Here is an 18,440-nt window from a genome sequence, read left to right as displayed (position 1 = left end):
CAACCCTAATTTTCTTCTTAAAGTCATCATTTTCAATCTTACATAGAGAAGCAAACACTGAAGCTCGTAGAAAGAGAGAAGAAAGAACAAGCTTTTATTTTTATAGTTTGGTAAAATAACAATTATATCATTTGACTATCGCGATCTAATTATTTTTCATATGAGCATAATTGTTTTTTTTCTCTCCCCCCCCCCCCCCCCCCAAAAAAAAAGGAAAAAAATCTACATGACCACTTTTGAAAACAATGAGACTTGCTGAATCATTTCGTCAAGTCACGGGGTATCGGAGTCCTTTTCGGCAGAGAAACTGATGCAGTTGAACTACCAAGTGTTGGCTGCTTCAGGCAGCGTTGAGTGTTTGGTTTGCTGGTGAAGTTGGGGCAAACTAGATTTTCTGCCAGTTGCCAGAATGGGCACCTTAAGTTTTTTTTTTTTTTTTGCATTGCCTTGTCCTTGAGAGAGAGAGAGACGAAGCCATTTGTGAAAACATCATTTGCTTGCTAGCTCCAGCTCTTTTGTCCTCTCGAATTATGTATGCCACTCAAGTTTTTAAACGTGTACGACTCCAGTGGACCAGGATAATATAAGATTGAGATGGCAATTCCTTATACATATCACATCCTACTTGTGACAAAAAAATAAAAACAAAAAAAAAAAAGAGTTAATTATCACCACAAATTAGTTTACAATAAATAGAATTATATTAAAGAATAAATAGTGTATTTATAAGATAAGGAGGCGCCAACCAAATTAATCGATTATTATGATTTTTTTAGTGGATTAAATTATTTGGTATCTGAAGATTATATTAGGTCTTGATTAATTTAGATTTGAACTGAATAGAACTACTAGAGTAATAAATTTTTTTTAACAAATATTTAACGAAATTATATTCTCAAGTTTCGAATCAATAACCTTAATTAAGATAAAATAATTTATGTCAGTTGATCAACGCGCTTATTGGTTGATTATTATAATTTAATTGTGTAAAATGCAACCTTATATTTATTTATTTATTTTTTGGACAGGTGTATATACACACACAATAAGACGAGAAAGAACTCACCAACCGTTTAATAAATATAACTGAAGAGAAGCAGTTTCTTACACTGGCAGTTTGCTCGAGTGATGAGAGTTAGGTATATCGTAAGAAAAGATTTTTGCAGATAGTGCATGCTTCGTTCACCGTCCACTTGCCAAAATTGCCACTCACAATTTCTTCTAAATTCACACTCACAGTCACTGAGAAGCCAAAAGCCAGGTGGAGAAGATTACACCATACCCCAAGACCTCAAAAGAATATATAAAATTATATAAACATATATTCTATCCATTTTCAGAATCTCAACTAACAAATTAATATATAAAAGTTCTCCCTATTCTCTATATTCGTTTGTTGTGTTTCGTGTTTGTTCTTCATTTGTCTACATTGGTGGGTTCTTGAGTCTTGGACTCATTAACTACTCTGTATATTCTGTTCCTTACAAACAACAAAAACCAGTCTTTCCCTTTCAACTTTTCTTCTTTTTTTTTTTTCTCTTTTTTCAAATGAAATTCTAGTTGTTTCAACTGGGGAGGGTGATAATCTATCTTGGTTGTATTTATTTGCCTTCAAAAAATGGATTCCCAGTGATTTAGTGATAAGCAGTTATGGATCTTGAACGTGTTATCGGTAACAGTCCAGTTAAGGTATGGCATGTAGCAACCATTTTTGTTTTATTTGCTTCAAAATTAATTTTTTTCTTTTTCGGTTTCATGATGTTGGTTCTGTTTGTTGTTGCAGAAAGATTCATGGAAGACTGTGTTAACTTTGGGCTTACCAGAGCTTAGGTGTTGTGTATGGAGATTTAAGCACTTCTCCTTTGTATGTGTACAAAAGCACTTTTGCAGAGGACATACAACATTCTGAGACTAATGAGGAGATTTATGGGGTTTTATCTTTTGTGTTCTGGACACTAACATTAATACCACTGTTGAAATATGTGTTTATTGTGCTTAGAGCAGATGATAATGGTGAAGGTGGCACTTTTGCTTTGTATTCATTGCTATGCAGGCATGCCAGAATTAGTACTTTGCCCAATTGTCAATTAGCAGATGAGGAGTTATCGGCGTACAATAAGGATGTAATTTTATCCGATAATAAAAGTTCTATTGGGTCTAGTTTGAAATATACTTTGGAGAAGCATAGAGTGTTGCAAAAGATGTTGCTCATTTTGGCTTTGATTGGAACGTGTATGGTCATCGGTGATGGGGTGCTTACGCCTGCGCTTTCTGGTAGTGGAGGTTTCCCTTCTCTGTGCTTTTGGATTTATGATGAAAGATTGGGTTGTTATTGTTTGGTTTTTGTGCTATATTTGCAGTTTTTTCGGCGGTATCAGGCTTGGAACTTTCAATGTCTAAAGAACACCACCAATGTAAGTTCCTTATCTTGAATCCATTTTGTTCAAGCTTGTTAATGATCAACTTCTTCTCTTCAAAGGAACTCTTATGGCCTGAAATAGTTTTATTACTTTTAGCCATTTTTTTCTCTTGTTGTGGCTCACATTCGGATTCGATGCCCAAAGTTTAGTTTATTTGGTAAATAGCAATACAAAATATAGGTTTATTTGTTAATTTTGGTTGTTAGGTGACACCAGATTTCTGCAGCTGGGCTATATTTATTGCTTCTGAAACAATTTATTTGGCTCTCTATAATTGTGGGGAAGGAAGTAAAATAAGCAAATCTTGGTTTTGTGTCTGCATCTTGATTTTGCTGTTGTATAAGCAGAATTTACGAGGTTGTGAATTTCCAAAGCTTCTGTTTCCACTGTTAAGTTGTCTGGATGTGAGCAAGTGGACAAGAAGAGAGTTCCTAATTGCTGCAGAAGCATGCATTATTGTGGGGTCCGTACAAATATAATTAAGATAAACCTTCCTACTTTAATCAAACTCAAATCACCATCAAGCTATTTAAGATATTTAATTTTTAATGCGGAAGGTCAAGTGGATGACATCCTGCTTATTTTAAAGTAAAGACTCAATATGTGGCATATAAAAGAAGTTTAATTTAAATAAATAAGATAATTAAGTCAAAAATGTTGTCTTTAATAGAAGGTTAGCCGTCACTATAAAGTGAAGAGAAAAGTAGTTTTGGTTTGGATAAGGTTCTGGGTAAAAAGAAAAAAGGATTTAAACACGTAATTTACTGCAGTTGGATATTTATGAGTTTATATGCCTAATTGACAGCATAGACATATTCTTGAACTGCTGAAATTGGGTCAGAACTATGACTTGAAGCTGCCATTAGCCATACATAATTATAACGATGGCTGAAGCATGGTATCATTCTTTGGCTGCTGTCACCATTCATCTTCTTCGTCACTCTCGAGAATATCTTAAGAGATGTACATATTGCACTCCAAGTTTCTAGATAATTACCCGTGTCTTAATTGTGACTCTAATTTCTTATACATGCATGATTGGCTTGTTTTGTCACATTTGTTTATCATTTTATCAGTGGGCTAAAGTTAGTTTTTTTGACTTATTGGTGGAGTTAGGTCCTACGTCCTTAGTTGCCAACGTTGCTGTTTGTGGGGAACATGTTCTCCACTGGCTATCATGTCATGATTTAATCACATTCTCCATCAGTTGGACGCCTGGATATCATAGATTCTATATTATAACTTGATCTTAAAGCAATCAAACATTACTCTACTGTGAAGGTGCTTGTCTTTAGTTCTATGTGTTTAACCTATTAAACAAGGGATATTTCTGTTTCCCTTTTGATAAGTGCAATTCCTGACACCATTCCACTTAAAAATTTTGACAGACTGAAACTTATTGAGCTCTAAGGACTTGCATTTACTTACATAATCCACAGACAACACTGTTGAGCAGAGGTCTTGTCCACTTCATCTTAGTTTCTGTTGGAGAATTAGTGTGAAGTGGTGATGCTGGCATGATAATAAACTTTCTTGTTAATTAATTTCTAAGATCACACAAGGTGCAAGCTGTTCAAGTATTCAATTGCTAGGTCCACGACAACAGAAAAAGTTAAATGCAAGAGCAATGGTGTTGAAAGGATGAGAACTTTCTTGTTTTCCCATTATGTTTTCTCAATCACAAAGATCTGTCTAAGAAAAAGTATTTCACATTATATGCGCATGAGTATGTGAGTAATCTTGTGTGCACACCCATGCGAATGTGCAGGGGGCTTCTATACCTTGATGAAGTAGTAGTTCTATCGGTTCCTATCTTTTAGAGAAATCGTAGAGGTCTGTTAATCTTCAAAGAAGTCAAAACCTACCTACAAGAACTATTAATCTTAAAGGAAGACAAACCGCACTATGAAATGGTAAAAAAGATAGCAAAAAAATTGAAGTTTTTCAGAAGTGTGGACTTGAACTCACAGTATCAATTAGTGCTTATTACTATATTTTCTCAGAGTTTATTATGGGATTCTGCAGATGTTGAAGTGCCAGTTGCTTGTGCCATATTGGTATTTTTGTTTTCTCTCCAACATTACGGGACTCATCGAGTGGGATTTCTATTTGCCCCTATTGTCATTACATGGCTTCTATGCATCAGTGCTATTGGTGTCTATAACATTTTCCACTGGAATCCCCATGTTTTCAAAGCACTCTCTCCATATTACATGTACAAATTTTTAAAGAAGACCCAAAAGGGAGGTTGGATGTCCTTGGGTGGGATCCTTTTGTGTATAACAGGTACGAGAGTATGGACACTGAACTATATACTTTACCACCTTCCCAGTTAGTTTTTTCTTTTTGTTATTATTATTATTATTTTCTTTTTTATAGTAATCAACCATTCTTTTTTATTTCAGGCTCAGAAGCTATGTATGCTGATCTTGGGCATTTCTCACAGTTGTCAATTAAGGTAATCTGACTTGTCGATGATTTCAGATAAATGCGTGCTCTTAAGATAATTAATCTTGGAATATATTGATGGAACATTGCACTAGGTTTTGTTACCGATAAGGAGCTCTCATTATTAATAAAAACAAGTGCAGTGTGTTTACTTCAAGGCATTATCCTTCAATTGTATACATTGATGTCCCTCAAAAGCCTCTGCAACTCATGTGCAAATAAAACACATTTGAATTCATGTTTCTTAGATTCACAAAATCAATTACAGAATAATTCTCTGGTGAGATTTTCTAACATATTCCAATTTTCTTCAGATTGCTTTCACCTGTTTGGTTTATCCATCTTTAATCCTTGCATATATGGGACAAGCAGCTTATCTTTCTAAGCATCATAATATTGAAAGTGATTACCGAATTGGATTCTACGTATCTGTACCTGGTAAGTGGTAATTGTTGGTTCCTATAGATGAGACTAAATCCTCTCTAAATTGAAAGAAGAAACTAAAGTACCATTGTTCTTGTGGTTCCAGAGAAATTAAGATGGCCTGTTCTGGCTATAGCCATACTTGCAGCAGTTGTGGGAAGTCAAGCCATTATCACTGGAACTTTCTCGATAATAAAACAGTGCTCTGCTTTGGGTTGCTTTCCAAGGGTCAAAATCATTCATACATCTTCCAAAATACATGGCCAGATTTACATTCCAGAGATCAACTGGACATTAATGCTTTTATGCTTGGCTATTACTATTGGTTTTAGAGACACAAAACACATGGGGAACGCATCAGGTATTTGGTGCATCAAATGTTTTTCTGCTTGTGTGCACATATTTAAAATAGTGTGGTTTCGAGTACTATCCACTCGAGCTTTAAAGTTGTGGTGTCTTTATATAGAGAATGCATGATTTTCATATTTATCACCTGCGGTTTTATCATTTTGATGAATGAGTTTAACCCAATATTTAAACTAAATTACTACATTTTAGGAGATTTTACAGTGATCTTCATGTTTTATAAGCTGAAGCCACAATCATTCTCACTACATCTCCTTCCTTTTTCCTTTTGGTTCTAACAGGTTTAGCAGTTATAACTGTCATGCTGGTAACAACCTGTCTAATGTCTCTGGTCATTGTCTTATGCTGGCATCAGAGCATTTTCTTTGCCATTTGTTTTATAATCTTCTTCGGCTCGGTTGAAGCACTTTACTTTTCAGCATCCCTCATCAAGTTCTTAGAAGGGGCATGGGTTCCTATTGCCCTCTCATTTATTTTTCTAGTTGCTATGTATGTTTGGCACTATGGCACACTCAAGAAATATGAGTTTGATGTTCAAAATAAGGTCTCCATCAACTGGATTTTGAGCTTAGGCCCGAATCTGGGAATTGTTAGGGTCCGGGGTATTGGCCTTATACATACAGAGCTAGTTTCTGGAATCCCAGCAATTTTCTCTCACTTTGTCACCAACCTTCCAGCTTTTCACCAGGTTGTGGTCTTCCTCTGCATCAAATCAGTTCCAGTGCCACATGTCAGACCAGACGAAAGGTTCCTGGTGGGAAGAGTGGGTCCAAAGGAATACCGTCTTTACAGATGCATAGCTCGTTATGGATATCGTGATATCCACAAAGATGATCTGGAGTTTGAAAAGGACCTTGTTTGTAGTATTGCCGAATTCATCCGTTCGGAGAAACCACAGTGCAGTTTAGGAATAGAAGACGTGGAATGCGACGGAAAAATGACAGTTGTTGGGACTACTTCGTCAAACTTAGACGGCATAAGAATGTGTGAAGATGATGGAGATTTTTCCCAAATGGCAGGCACTTCTGAGCTGAAGGAGCTAAAGAACCCAGAGAAACTGAGGAAGAGAGTGAAATTCGTTGTGCCAGAGAGTCCTCGGATTGATACAGACACAAGAGAGGAGTTACAAGAACTGATGGATGCAAGGGAGGCAGGAATGGCATTTATACTTGGACACTGTTATGTCAGAGCCAAGAGCGGGTCAAGTTTGATGAAGAGACTTGTGATAAACCTTGGATATGATTTCTTGAGAAGAAATTCCAGGGGACCAACTTATGCACTCGGCATTCCCTGTGCATCTACTCTAGAGGTAGGGATGATCTACCTTGTTTAAATTCCAGAATACATTATACTTATGCTTTTGAGTCATATTGTATATGAAAGATCACAGCTTCAACCATATATTATTCTGTAGTCACTCGAAAATCATCATGTACAAGTGTAACCTTTCTATCATGCTTCCTTCACTCTTAAATTTTAGTTACAGTAGAAAAATTACGGATTCCTTAAATCCTTTTATCTGCGGGATGCTAAAGCCTATAATCTGCTTCATGGATTGGGTCATGTTATGTTAGATTTTGTTTCAGCAAAAGCCAATCAAACCCAGCATGTTTTCAGCTCTGGAAATTCCAGAAGACAAATACGATGTTAACAATAATACAAGATCTATCTTGCAAATACCAATGCAATAAATAGCCGTAAAAGTTGATTTTGATTATTCATTCTACACACAGAAGATAACGGACCAAGCTTGCCAACGCCGAGTCATCCTCTAGCCTGGTGGGCATGTAAATAAAGAGACGAGGATCATGCAAGGTGCTCGTTTCTAAGCTATCAAGAAATTGAGCATTACTATATCAAATAACGCAGTCACTGACAGGCCAGCTCAAGACATTGGTGGGGCTTTGGCAAAAATTTCATATAAATATTACAATTAAAAATTATTTTGTTTTAGGTGTAAAACTAAAAACTAATGTTTATGTTAAAGGGTAAACAAAATTAAAAAAGATAATTTTATAAGTATAGCTCGGAAAAGTGAAGATAAGAGTAATTTTTTTTTTTGGTATACTTTCAAGCTATTGCTCGACTGATCTTTGGATTATATTATAAGTGTATGTATTTAAAATCTCAGTAGATTTCAGATTATACTATATTTTTAGAATTATAACAATTTTAAAAGAAAAATTCAAAAAAAGATAATGAATAGGTGATGAGATTGGACAAATATTCACTATTAATCATTTTTGTGCTTTTTAAACTACCTTTTGGTTTTGATATATTGAAATAGATAGACAGCACCTTTTGAATTTTAATGTGCCATTTAAAATATATTTAGAAAGAATTAGATGGGCCTTGTTGATATATTAAAAAAGAAAAAAAATATTTCAATTGAAAATTTTATTTTTAAAGTATAAAATAAGATGTAAAAAAATCAATTTATTCTAAATTATGAACTTATTTTTAGATAGGACTCTAAACAATTGCCTAAATATACTTTAAGGTTGAGCTGCTACACTTTAGCATTAAAAAAAAAAAAATTCAAAGAAGATGTAAACATTCTCTCTAGAGAGTTTTACCCACTTTAATTTCACATGCTACATGACTAGTAAGGGCACATTATAAAGGATCATCAAACCCAAACTCTTAAAAAAGCATATAAAACAATTTTGAAGTATAGAATAAATAAGTACTCAAAAAAAGTATAGAATAAATAAAGTTTAAAGAGTTAAATAAAGGAGATCAATGGAGCTACCGGCCTTGGAGTCTGTGACGTGACTGGCATATTTTAACTGTTCTTTCAGCCCACAAGACAAGATCCCAACATTGAATAGTGAATACTCTTCCCAAACTGATCCAAATCTTAAACACTAAATAAAAATATTGAAGTAGCATTTTGATATTTTAGACTATTTCTTTATTTTTTTAAATTATATATATAAAAGTAACCACCAAGTTATTGGTCTAGTAGTGGACTTATTCTTTCAAAATCGGGGTCACAAGTTTGAATCTTTATAGGGACTTAAAATAATTGTTAAATCTGTGTGTAGATAAATATATGATTAAATATTAATAAGATTAGATTTTAAACCTATGTAATTGAATTAAGTGTAATTACACTTATATAGTGATCATTTAAAATTAAAGTATAAATACCATAACATCTTTACTTATTATATAAATCACATTATATCTCTAATATATTTGATGCATTTTTTCTATAGATATTTATTTAGATTACCATTAGATTTGAAAAAAAAAAAAAAAGGCCACAAAGAGAGGCATTTGATTCTCTCTGACGTAGAGGAGACAACACACAGATTCTTTCTCCTCTCTCTCTCTTTTTCCTTTTTACTTTGTTTTGTTGAACAGATATCCCGTATGTGTTTCTAGACTTCTTGTGGAATGCTCAAGCCTTCCATACTGCTTTCTCTTTGCCTCATTCACTTTCTCTCAAAGAAAAGGTTAATCTTCTGCTGATTAGCATGCAAGCAAAAGGAATGACTGATAATGCCTTGTGGGGTCTGCTTTTTTAAATGGGTATATATAAGATGCCAAGCTTGGAATCTTAACAATTTTGAGTATTCCTTTATCTCTCAGGTTCAACAAAGAAACCCCAACTGAACAACAATGGTGAGAAATTTGGTTGTATTTCTTCTGATTTTAGTGTTTTTCTTTGGTGGGTTCTCTTCCGTTTCAGCTTCCACTCCACCTGCTAGTGAGTACTGGCTTCTACTCTCTTTTTTTTTAATTTCTTTTGCATTCTTTTTTATATCACATTTGCTTAATTGTTTAATAAATTTGCAGAAATTGTAGCTGGAATTGTCTCCAATGTGGTCTCTGCTCTTGTGAAATGGCTTTGGTCACTTAAAGATTCTCCAAAAACAGGTATTTATCATTTTTCTTTTGGTAATGTTCTACATATATATACTGGGTCTAGAGTTTGTTGTTCGCATTTGTTGAGGTTGATGGGGTTTGAATTTCAGCTGTTTCTAGCAGTTCAATGATTAAATTTGAAGGTGGATACACTGTAGAGACAGTCTTTGAGGGAAGCAAATTTGGAATGGAACCATTCTCAGTTGCGGTGTCGCCAAGTGGGGAGCTTCTTGTTTTGGATAGTGAAAACAGTAACATTTACAAGATTTCAACTTCGTTGTCTCCGTGTATGTTTCTTTTTGTTAGAATTCTCAGTATGCCGTGTATGCTTCATCGTATTCTTCTGATAATTAAGTTGGTTTTATTCAGTAAATGAGAATTTAATTTTCCTTCATTTTTCTGTTTTGGAACAATTGTGGTACTTAACTTCATACTAGGGACATCACAACGACCAATATGTTCTTTTTTTTCCCTGACAGACTCTGAAATGCCTTTAAAATTATTAGAGTAGAGTTTAAAATGCTTTTGTTAAGTAGAAGTCTCCACTTTTAAAAGTACAAGACACCTTCTAGTTATGTTTCTGCATACCCAAATCTTACTTTGTGATTAGCTTCACCCTTCCACTTTTTTTTTCTATTTTAGGACTGATTTTGTTTTCCTATCAATAAGACTTGTTTTTTACTCAACTTTTACTGCTTTTGTACTTTATCTTTCTTATCTAACTAATTTCTGTACTTCATTAAACTGAAGTATCTTGATTTCGATGTGAGAATACCTTTAAGCTTCTTCCAGAAGCTTAAACTTTTTAGTTACTTGAGTGATGCGTAACCAATTCTTCTTTTGTTGTATAGTTGTAAATGATATGAGCTAACTTGTTTTCTTGAACAGAACAGTTGCTCTTTTTTTTTTAATTTAAGGAAAAAAGAAAAAGATGAAAACTTCTTACTTCTTCAGCCACATACACAGTTTTAATTTACCAATTTGAGTTACTTCTTCTTTTGTCTGCTCAACAAGTTGTTTGAGTAGACATTGTCAGTCTTTTTATGAGGTAAATTTAAAATGTCAAACAACAGATAGCAGGCCCAAGCTAGTTGCTGGATCACCTGAAGGGTACTATGGGCATGTAGATGGGAGACCGAGAGGAGCACGAATGAACCACCCAAAAGGGCTTGCAGTGGATGACAGAGGAAATATATACATCGCTGATACAATGAATATGGCTATCAGGAAGATCAGTGATACTGGTAAATTTTTTGTATACTTTATGCATTCTCTTGATTAAAGCAAGTCAAATCCCTTTGGATCATGATGTTGGAGCTAAAATGTAAGGGAAAAATTTTCTAACAAATGATCTCTTGTCAAACGAAGCATGCTTTCTTGAAGTCCTTGTCTTTGACAATATTTGTTGTTATCTGAATAACTTAATGAACTGGATCTACAACTCTGCAGGGGTTACGACTATTGCTGGAGGGAAATGGAGCCGAGGTGTAGGTCATGTTGATGGTCCGAGTGAAGATGCAAAATTTTCAAACAACTTTGATGTGGTTTATGTTGGAAGTAGCTGCTCTCTTTTGGTCATAGACAGAGGAAATCAGGCAATTAGAGAGATCCAACTCCATGATGATGATTGTTCTGATAATTATGATGATACTTTTCATTTAGGTAGAACCAGAAAATTCTCACCCTTGTGGCTTTTGTTTCAAATTCTGCATGATCTATAAGATATGTCATCCAATGTTGCAGGAATATTTGTGCTTGTGGCAGCTGCTTTCTTTGGTTACATGTTAGCATTGCTGCAGCGTAGGGTACAAGCAATGTTTTCCTCAAAAGATGTAAGTGATTTCAGGTTTCTAATCTTCTAATCCCATATTTTGACCACGAATACCTGGTGTATAGATGATCAGAGCTATCGTAAGTTATCCATTCCAGATTCATTGCATGATATGATCCAGGAAATTAATTTCTGGCTTTTTACTTGGTAGGACCCAAGAACCCAGATGAAGAGAGGTCCACCGGCTGTGGCACCATATCAAAGGCCTCCTAAATCTGCCAGGCCACCCTTAGTTCCTACCGAAGATGATTTTGAGAAACCAGAGGAGGGTTTTTTCGGTTCAATTGGGAGGCTTGTCCAGAACACTGGATCAACAGTGGGTGAAATCTTTGGGGGATTATTTTCCATGTTTAGGAGAAAGCCTGTCCACTATCAGCTCCAGCACCAGTACCAGCAAAGAAATTTACCTCCAAGCACGTGGCATATGCAAGAGAGCTATGTGATTCCAGATGAGGATGAGCCACCCCCATTAGAAACAAGAACCCCTACACCAAAGAAGAGCTATCATCCATATACAATCAAAGACTTGGACAAGAGACAGTATACCAAGCAAAGCAAATCTTACTATAATGGATGGGAAGTTGATTATCACCACGGACAACAACAGCAGATGCCAATACACCACCAACAACAACAGCATCATCATCGGCAATTCTCACCACATCCTCAAACTTACTATGAGAAAAGCTGTGAGACGAATGAGATTGTTTTCGGGGCAGTTCAAGAGCAGGATGGACGACGTGAAGCTGTGGTGATAAAGGCTGTTGATTACGGGGATCCTAGATATAACCACCACAACATTCGACCGCGGTTGAATTACATGGGTTATTCCAATAGTTATTCCCAAGTATATTGACAGCTTATTACTAGATATGATAAAATGAAAAGCAAAAGAAGATATATGTGATGAGGAATGAGGGAGGCTTTAATGTTTCTTTTAGGAGGAATGTTATTCCAAAGTTTGTTCTTAGTCAAAAGGATGTATATTGTTCTTTCTTTTCTTTCTTCCCCCCTTTTTTCCTGTTTTCTTTTGACTAGAAATCAAGAGAATCTACTATCTAGAGTATGTTAAATTTAACACCAATATAGCTTCTTTGTATATTCTTTTGTTCTCAATCATATTAATTCAAAAAAGCAAAGTTGTATGCAATATATGTTTAATTTCCTCAAGAAATTGTGTGAAAAGGAAAACAAAAATGTTGATCAGCACATTGTTGGATATAAAACGAGGCAAACCATAACTCTGATAAAAAAATTGGCACAATTTTTGGAATTGCGTTCGGTAGATCTTTGGGCCGTGCTATAAGTGTATTCAAGTTTCTAGTAAAAATCATTGGGTCTTAACCGAGTGGTTAGAGCCACTCCTTCGCAAGTAGGGGTGGACATCAGGTCGGTTTGGTTTTGAGATAAATTTTCAGTTTCGATTCGGTTCGAGGTCCTAAATTCAAAAAATCTGTTCAGCTTTTTAAAAAATAAAAACCGAACCGGAACCAATAGTTCGGTTTCAGTTTGGCTTCAGTTTTTCGGTTCGGTTTTGATTTTTCGGTAACGGATTGGATTAGCAAATTGGTTTTTCGGTTTATCTTAACTTGCATACAAAGCTTACTATAATCAATGTATAATCAACCAAAAAAAATTTACAAATTTGTATAAGCAAAAAAAAATTACAAAATTTTGGACTAAACTGAATAATTTTCAGAATCATCGTCATTGTTTTTAATATCAAAACTTTTGGCTCAAAACGTAAATAAATTAAAATAAGTTTATGCACCATAATATAACTTATCAAAAAAATAGGGATCAGAATGTTATCTTGCCTTGTTGACTTTTGGTCGATGACCCTTTTGAAAAGTCTGCAAAACATGTTAGGCCATAACAGAATTTTTATATGTAAATATTTTCTTAATATTGGGTCATACTAAAATTTTATAAAAGAGAGGGATCCGAATGATATTATCGGTTCAGTTAGGGTTTTTTAAAATTTAATCTGAAAACCGAATCGAACCGAATGGTTTGGTTCGGTATTTCTATATTCAGTTTTTTTGAGATAAAAAAACCGAACCGAAATCGAAAAAACAAAGCCAAACCGAATTTTTTCAATTCCAGTTTAGTTTTGCTCACCCCTACTCGCAAGTGTGAGGGAAGTGATATTCAATTTAAATTTCCTTTCTCTTCTATTGAGTGAAGGTTGAAATATTTTGAAAATTAGAAAGGGTTAAAATTTAAGTAGTATTGTATAAGATTTGATGTAAACTAGTTTCAGTAATTATGTGATTGTAAATATTAGTTATAATATCATGTAATATATTGTATTCTGAGCAATAGTCTCATTTAATCCAAAAAAATAAAAGTTTCCAATAAGCTCTAGATTATAATATTTTGTAGAGTGTAACAATTATAAATAAATAAAACAAAAATTATTAGACGTTATAATTTATCCTCTGGTTCTAATAAAATTTATTTAATTATTTTTTTCTACTGCATAATTTTTAGAGTCCTCTAAATTTTCTTTTAAATTTTCTTTTTTCTCCTAATTTTGGATTGGAATTTTGTGATTAATTGTGCTAGTTTAGTTTTGGATAGGAAAACAACACTCCGACGATTCGTGAACTGAAACCATAAATATATAAGCGAACTTTTTCATACAAACAAATTATCTCCCAGTGGACTGAAAAAAAAAATCTTGCTAGAGGTTGTAAATGACTTAGTGACTACAGCGTCGTTTGGAATTGAGGATAAAACATTATAACTTGTTTATTTCATAAGTTTTGATAAATTAAGCATTTGATAAATTTTTAAAAATTATTTATTTTATAAGTTTATCTATTTTGAAAGTAGAAATTAAAACGAATTTACTTTTTATAAGTAATTTGTTAAATAAGTCACCACACTTTTTTAAAATTTCTATTATAACCTTAATATTTTAATAAAAGATAATTTTATCTTTGTTTGGGGATAAATAAAATATTGAAACTGAAGCGTTACGTGTCGATGCAAAGGTTATATGACTATAAGTTATCCTCGGAGGGTACCCAACCTATACCGATACACCTGCTAATTAAATTGGTACGCGAGGTACACCATGACAGGATTGAGGTGTTGAAGAAAATATCTAAAAACATCCACCACACGTGCTATCTCCCTCGCCCAAAAAGAATATTTGATTTGGCAAAATCAAAAAAATAATATCTTGTTGAAAAAGAGGGGACAACTAATTGTAATATCTGCAAAAAATTAAAAGCAGCACGCAAAGGACAGTGGTCCTTAATTGTCACGCTTGCTACTGTCCAGACAACCTCTACAAAAGGAACCTTGGACCACTTGCAGCGTACGCTGCGTACGTAAAACAACAAAAACCTCCTCCTTACCCTCCAAGCATGCTCCTAACGGTAGAAAAAAACATGATAAAGGTGAAAAAGACATGAGAATTTCAAAAATGATAGTAGAATCACCACTAAAAATGTGCCACGTGGCAAGGTACTCATAGTATGCTTATAATGACAAAAATGTTCTATCTCTGTCATACTCATCACCAATACACACACAAAAAAGGGAATGAAGTCTTCTTCAATCTCCAGCCACCATTTTTAGAGAGCTTACAAGCTCTCATCACTCAAAAAGTTTAAGTAGCTGACTTGAGCGTCGAAGTGTGATCGCCGGCCACCGTCGGCTCCACCTCTGACCTTCTTTCCTTATTTTGCAGGTCTAAAAACACTGTTTTAAGGTTCCCACGTTTCAAATTTGACCTCTCACCATTATCAGACCTCTTCCACTCTTTTTCATCTCATTTGTTGCCCAAAACAACCCATGTACCACGGTTAAGTGAGGTACCTTGATCCTTAAAAAATAAATTCATTGTTTTGGTGAGATTTTGTCTCATTTCCTTACAACCCAAAATCCACTTAAAACAATCTTATTTTCCCATAAATCCTAATTGTATATTAAAACATATATGTATTTTGGTCATTGTATAATAAAATAGTAATTTGTAATAAAATTTATCAAATGCATGTACTTTGTTCTTTAAACTCACAGCAACTACAACAATATAATTTACTAAATAATAACTTTTTTAATTAACAGCTTATTTTATTCATATACTAGAATTAACTTATTTTATCACCCACTATAATCTCAACCGGGTGCTAAATGGGGGCAAAATGGTTTTTCATAAAATGGCTCTCTTAAGTGTTAAAAAATGTTTGGGCCTATTTGACATTCTTTGGGCTTAGATCCATTCGTACAGTGAGTATGGAAAAGGAAGGAGCTGAAGCTTGATAACCGAATAACATGCGTAGCTTATGCAAATATATTTTAAGGCACGCTGCAAAGCATTATGCAAGCCCTTATGAACAGCTCATCCCACCATGATAATGATGAAGAGTAATAATATAGTCATAAATTCTTGTATAAATTTATTTTGTACAAACTGATGTGACATTAATTCATTTGTTGAATTAAATATCACTTGGCCCACATGATTTATTTTTATTATTTTATATTTTCATTCAACCAATGAATTAATGTCACGTCAGTTTATACAAAATAAATTTATACAAGAGTTTGTGGCTGTATCATTACTCTAATGATGAAAGATGTACATGTAAATTACCAAAACACTCTAAAAACAAATCATTTAAAACTATTTATTTGACGGCTTAGATTAGACTCTGGTTGGTATAATTTTTTAAATAGAATATATTTAAATAAATTTTTTATTAGTGAACTTTTATAAGTTGGATTTTTAACAAAAAAATTTAATTATTTGGTTGTTAATGAGAATTTTTGTTAAAAATAATAAAAATTATTTTAATAGATAAATATTTTATGATTATATTATGAAATAAATAAAATAAAATATCAAATCAGTTCTAACAATGCATGAGAAATTCTAGAATACCTCATATGTATTATAATTAATTAGTTCATGCATGACAAGTGTGATTAAATTTAATATAACCACCACTTGCATGATGATTTTTTAAAATAAATACACATATGTCATAGTATCATTTACTTATTGTATAACTGATATGATACTTATAATGTAGTCTAAAATTTCTTGCAACACATATGATTAGAAAGAAAACAGTCATCAGAAATTCTTGGATCCTTCAATCATCATTAACAATTTTTCATTTCTTATAACAAGTAAAATGAATGATCATTAAAATACTTTTTTTAAGAAAATAATACAATATTAAAAATATTTATAAACGACAAAAAGTACCCGAAGGCGTCGAGAATTTTCTATAAGACAACCTACTTTTTTGAAAAAAATAAATCAGCAATAATTATAATAAATAAATTTGACTACATAATGCCATCACCGACTGTCAGATTCTCCAATTATCATCATCCCACTAAACATATGATTTATGTTTGGTAGTAAGTTGGAAAGAGTGCTTCTGATCAAATACACCTCGACACACGACAATTTAAATTTTAGTTTCTAATGATAGATGCCACGTGGCACCCGCGGAATTTATAACAGGCTATTTATCTTGTTGTGCAGTGCTGGTTTGTCTGAAGAAAGATAACGATTAATTCTGAGTGTACTGGATAACCGCACCTGCAACCCCGCGCCAGTAACTGTTAAACAGTTGCAATTACAACAGTTGCCCCCCTGACCACCAGCCGAGGTTTTTTCTTTTTCTTATTTTTATTTTTATTTTTTGAAGTGATTTATTCATTTTTTTCGAAGTGATTTATTCCTTTCGAATATTATTATTTTTAAAATACTTAAGACAGAGATGGAAATATTACTCATCAAATGCCAACTCTTGTCGTCTATTATATTTATCACTAATTATTTCTCCTAACACATGAATAAAAACTATAACATAATTTATTTGATTTTATCATTTTAAATTTTTTTTTAATAGGGATTTTCCAAATTAACTAAATGACAACAAAGCAGTGAGCACGCAGGCGCCAGGACGAACAAAACTAATAAATATGTCATGGCAAGCACACCTGGCAACCGGCATTTACCGGTGGCGGTTTCCCTACACATCTTGCGAAATTTCCGTTACAAAAGGCGCTTCGTTTGTTTCTTCTTCTTCTTCGTGGACAAATAAAACGAACGCGTCCTCATTTTACCACCATACCACGCCCCACCTCACCCCACTCTACCGGTCACCTCCTCCTGAGCTAAAGAGAGTTTCTGAGGCTGTGTGGGGCCCCGTCGTAATTATATTCCCGAAAATGCCCCCACAAACTCACGAAAACACCTCCGAAGACGTTGTTGATACCGACATTGACGACATTGATGATATCGATATGCAGAGGTTCTCCTCCCACGGAGGGTGTTGTTTCTGGATCCCGTGTTTCGGCTCCAAACCCGGGCCGTCGCCGTCGTCGGTCTGGTGGGAGCGAATCAGGGCCGTCGATTACAATTACAAAGCGAACGACGCCCCCTGGTGGACGCGTGGATGGAAGAGGCTCCGTGAGTGGTCTGAGATCACCGCGGGTCCCAAGTGGAAGACTTTCATCCGTACGTTTAGGAAGAACCACCAGCGTTTCGTCATTTGCGTCCGCGGTGGTTGCGCCGGTGGGGCCCAGCATAGGCAGCAGCCGAAATTCTACTACGATCCCCTGAGTTACTCCTTGAACTTCGACGAGGGAGCGGCGACCGACGAGGATTTGGCGTCCAGGGACTTCTCCTCGAGGTTCGCGTCCGTCGTTTTCGGAAAAGACACGCCTCCTCTTACTACCCCGCTCAATATCGTCACGTGAGCGTCATGTGACTTCCGTTTAAAAAACTGCGTACGCCGCGTGGGAGGTTAACGTGCGCGCCCGCCCCATGCCCGTATTTTGTGGTGGGGCCATGCTGTTGGCGGTTGATTTTTATTTTGGCAGGAATGCTGAGGAGTGAGGATAAAATTTTCTTGATTTGCTTTTGTTGATTATTATTATTATTTTTGTTATTGATAATGTAATTTAATGTAAATTACATTAAATTACGCTTGGGGCTTCACATAATTAGCAAATTAAGAGGGGGTGGGACTTGTAAATGAGAGAGAGTGGGGGTGGAGGTAAAGTGGGTGTTTTGTTAATCTTCAAATTCAAGGAAACAT

At 34.6% G+C, this 18,440-nt stretch overlaps 3 protein-coding genes across 4 annotated transcripts; all 3 read left to right on the top strand.

The window, feature by feature from the left end:
- Window positions 1-1,650: 1,650 nt before the first annotated feature.
- LOC18050964 (potassium transporter 8) lies at window positions 1,651-7,112 on the top strand. The gene is given in 9 exon segments (XM_006446396.2): window positions 1,651-1,689; window positions 1,784-1,813; window positions 1,815-2,274; window positions 2,361-2,414; window positions 4,446-4,706; window positions 4,826-4,878; window positions 5,183-5,306; window positions 5,398-5,652; window positions 5,939-7,112. Coding segments are annotated over 9 exon segments (2,328 nt in total). The 3' UTR covers window positions 6,991-7,112.
- A 1,810-nt stretch (window positions 7,113-8,922) lies between these two features.
- LOC18050963 lies at window positions 8,923-12,434 on the top strand. 2 transcript variants are annotated; one of them, XM_024190164.1, is made up of 8 exons: window positions 8,923-9,118; window positions 9,255-9,372; window positions 9,462-9,542; window positions 9,674-9,817; window positions 10,604-10,774; window positions 10,980-11,192; window positions 11,274-11,362; window positions 11,513-12,434. In XM_024190164.1, exons 2-8 carry the CDS (start codon window positions 9,285-9,287, stop codon window positions 12,215-12,217), a joined length of 1,491 nt encoding a protein of 496 aa, XP_024045932.1. In that variant the 5' UTR covers window positions 8,923-9,118; window positions 9,255-9,284; the 3' UTR covers window positions 12,218-12,434. The 2 variants fall into 2 exon arrangements, with proteins under 2 accessions (XP_024045932.1, XP_024045931.1); XM_024190163.1 differs by having other exon boundaries at window positions 9,641-9,817.
- Window positions 12,435-17,283: 4,849 nt separating this feature from the next.
- Window positions 17,284-18,440, top strand: LOC18050962. Its single transcript, XM_006446394.2, has one exon. The coding sequence runs from the start codon at window positions 17,320-17,322 to the stop codon at window positions 18,097-18,099; it is 780 nt and encodes a 259-aa protein (XP_006446457.1). The 5' UTR covers window positions 17,284-17,319; the 3' UTR covers window positions 18,100-18,440.

This window comes from Citrus clementina, unplaced genomic scaffold (assembly GCF_000493195.1).
Source record: "Citrus clementina cultivar Clemenules unplaced genomic scaffold, Citrus_clementina_v1.0 scaffold_2, whole genome shotgun sequence".
NCBI classification, from domain to species: domain Eukaryota; kingdom Viridiplantae; phylum Streptophyta; class Magnoliopsida; order Sapindales; family Rutaceae; genus Citrus; species Citrus x clementina.
The sequence above is the reverse complement of the archived record's forward strand: the minus strand, read 5'-3'. Positions and strand labels throughout refer to the sequence as shown.

Coding starts and splice junctions, on each gene's coding strand:
- LOC18050963 (XM_024190163.1), top strand. CDS start 9,285: ATGGTGAGAAATTTGGTTGTATTTCTTCTGATTTTAGTGTTTTTCTTT. Junction 9,818..10,603: donor TTCAACTTCGTTGTCTCCGT/GTATGTTTCTTT, acceptor GTCAAACAACAG/ATAGCAGGCCCAAGCTAGTT. Junction 11,363..11,512: donor CAATGTTTTCCTCAAAAGAT/GTAAGTGATTTC, acceptor TTTACTTGGTAG/GACCCAAGAACCCAGATGAA.
- LOC18050962 (XM_006446394.2), top strand. CDS start 17,320: ATGTCATGGCAAGCACACCTGGCAACCGGCATTTACCGGTGGCGGTTT.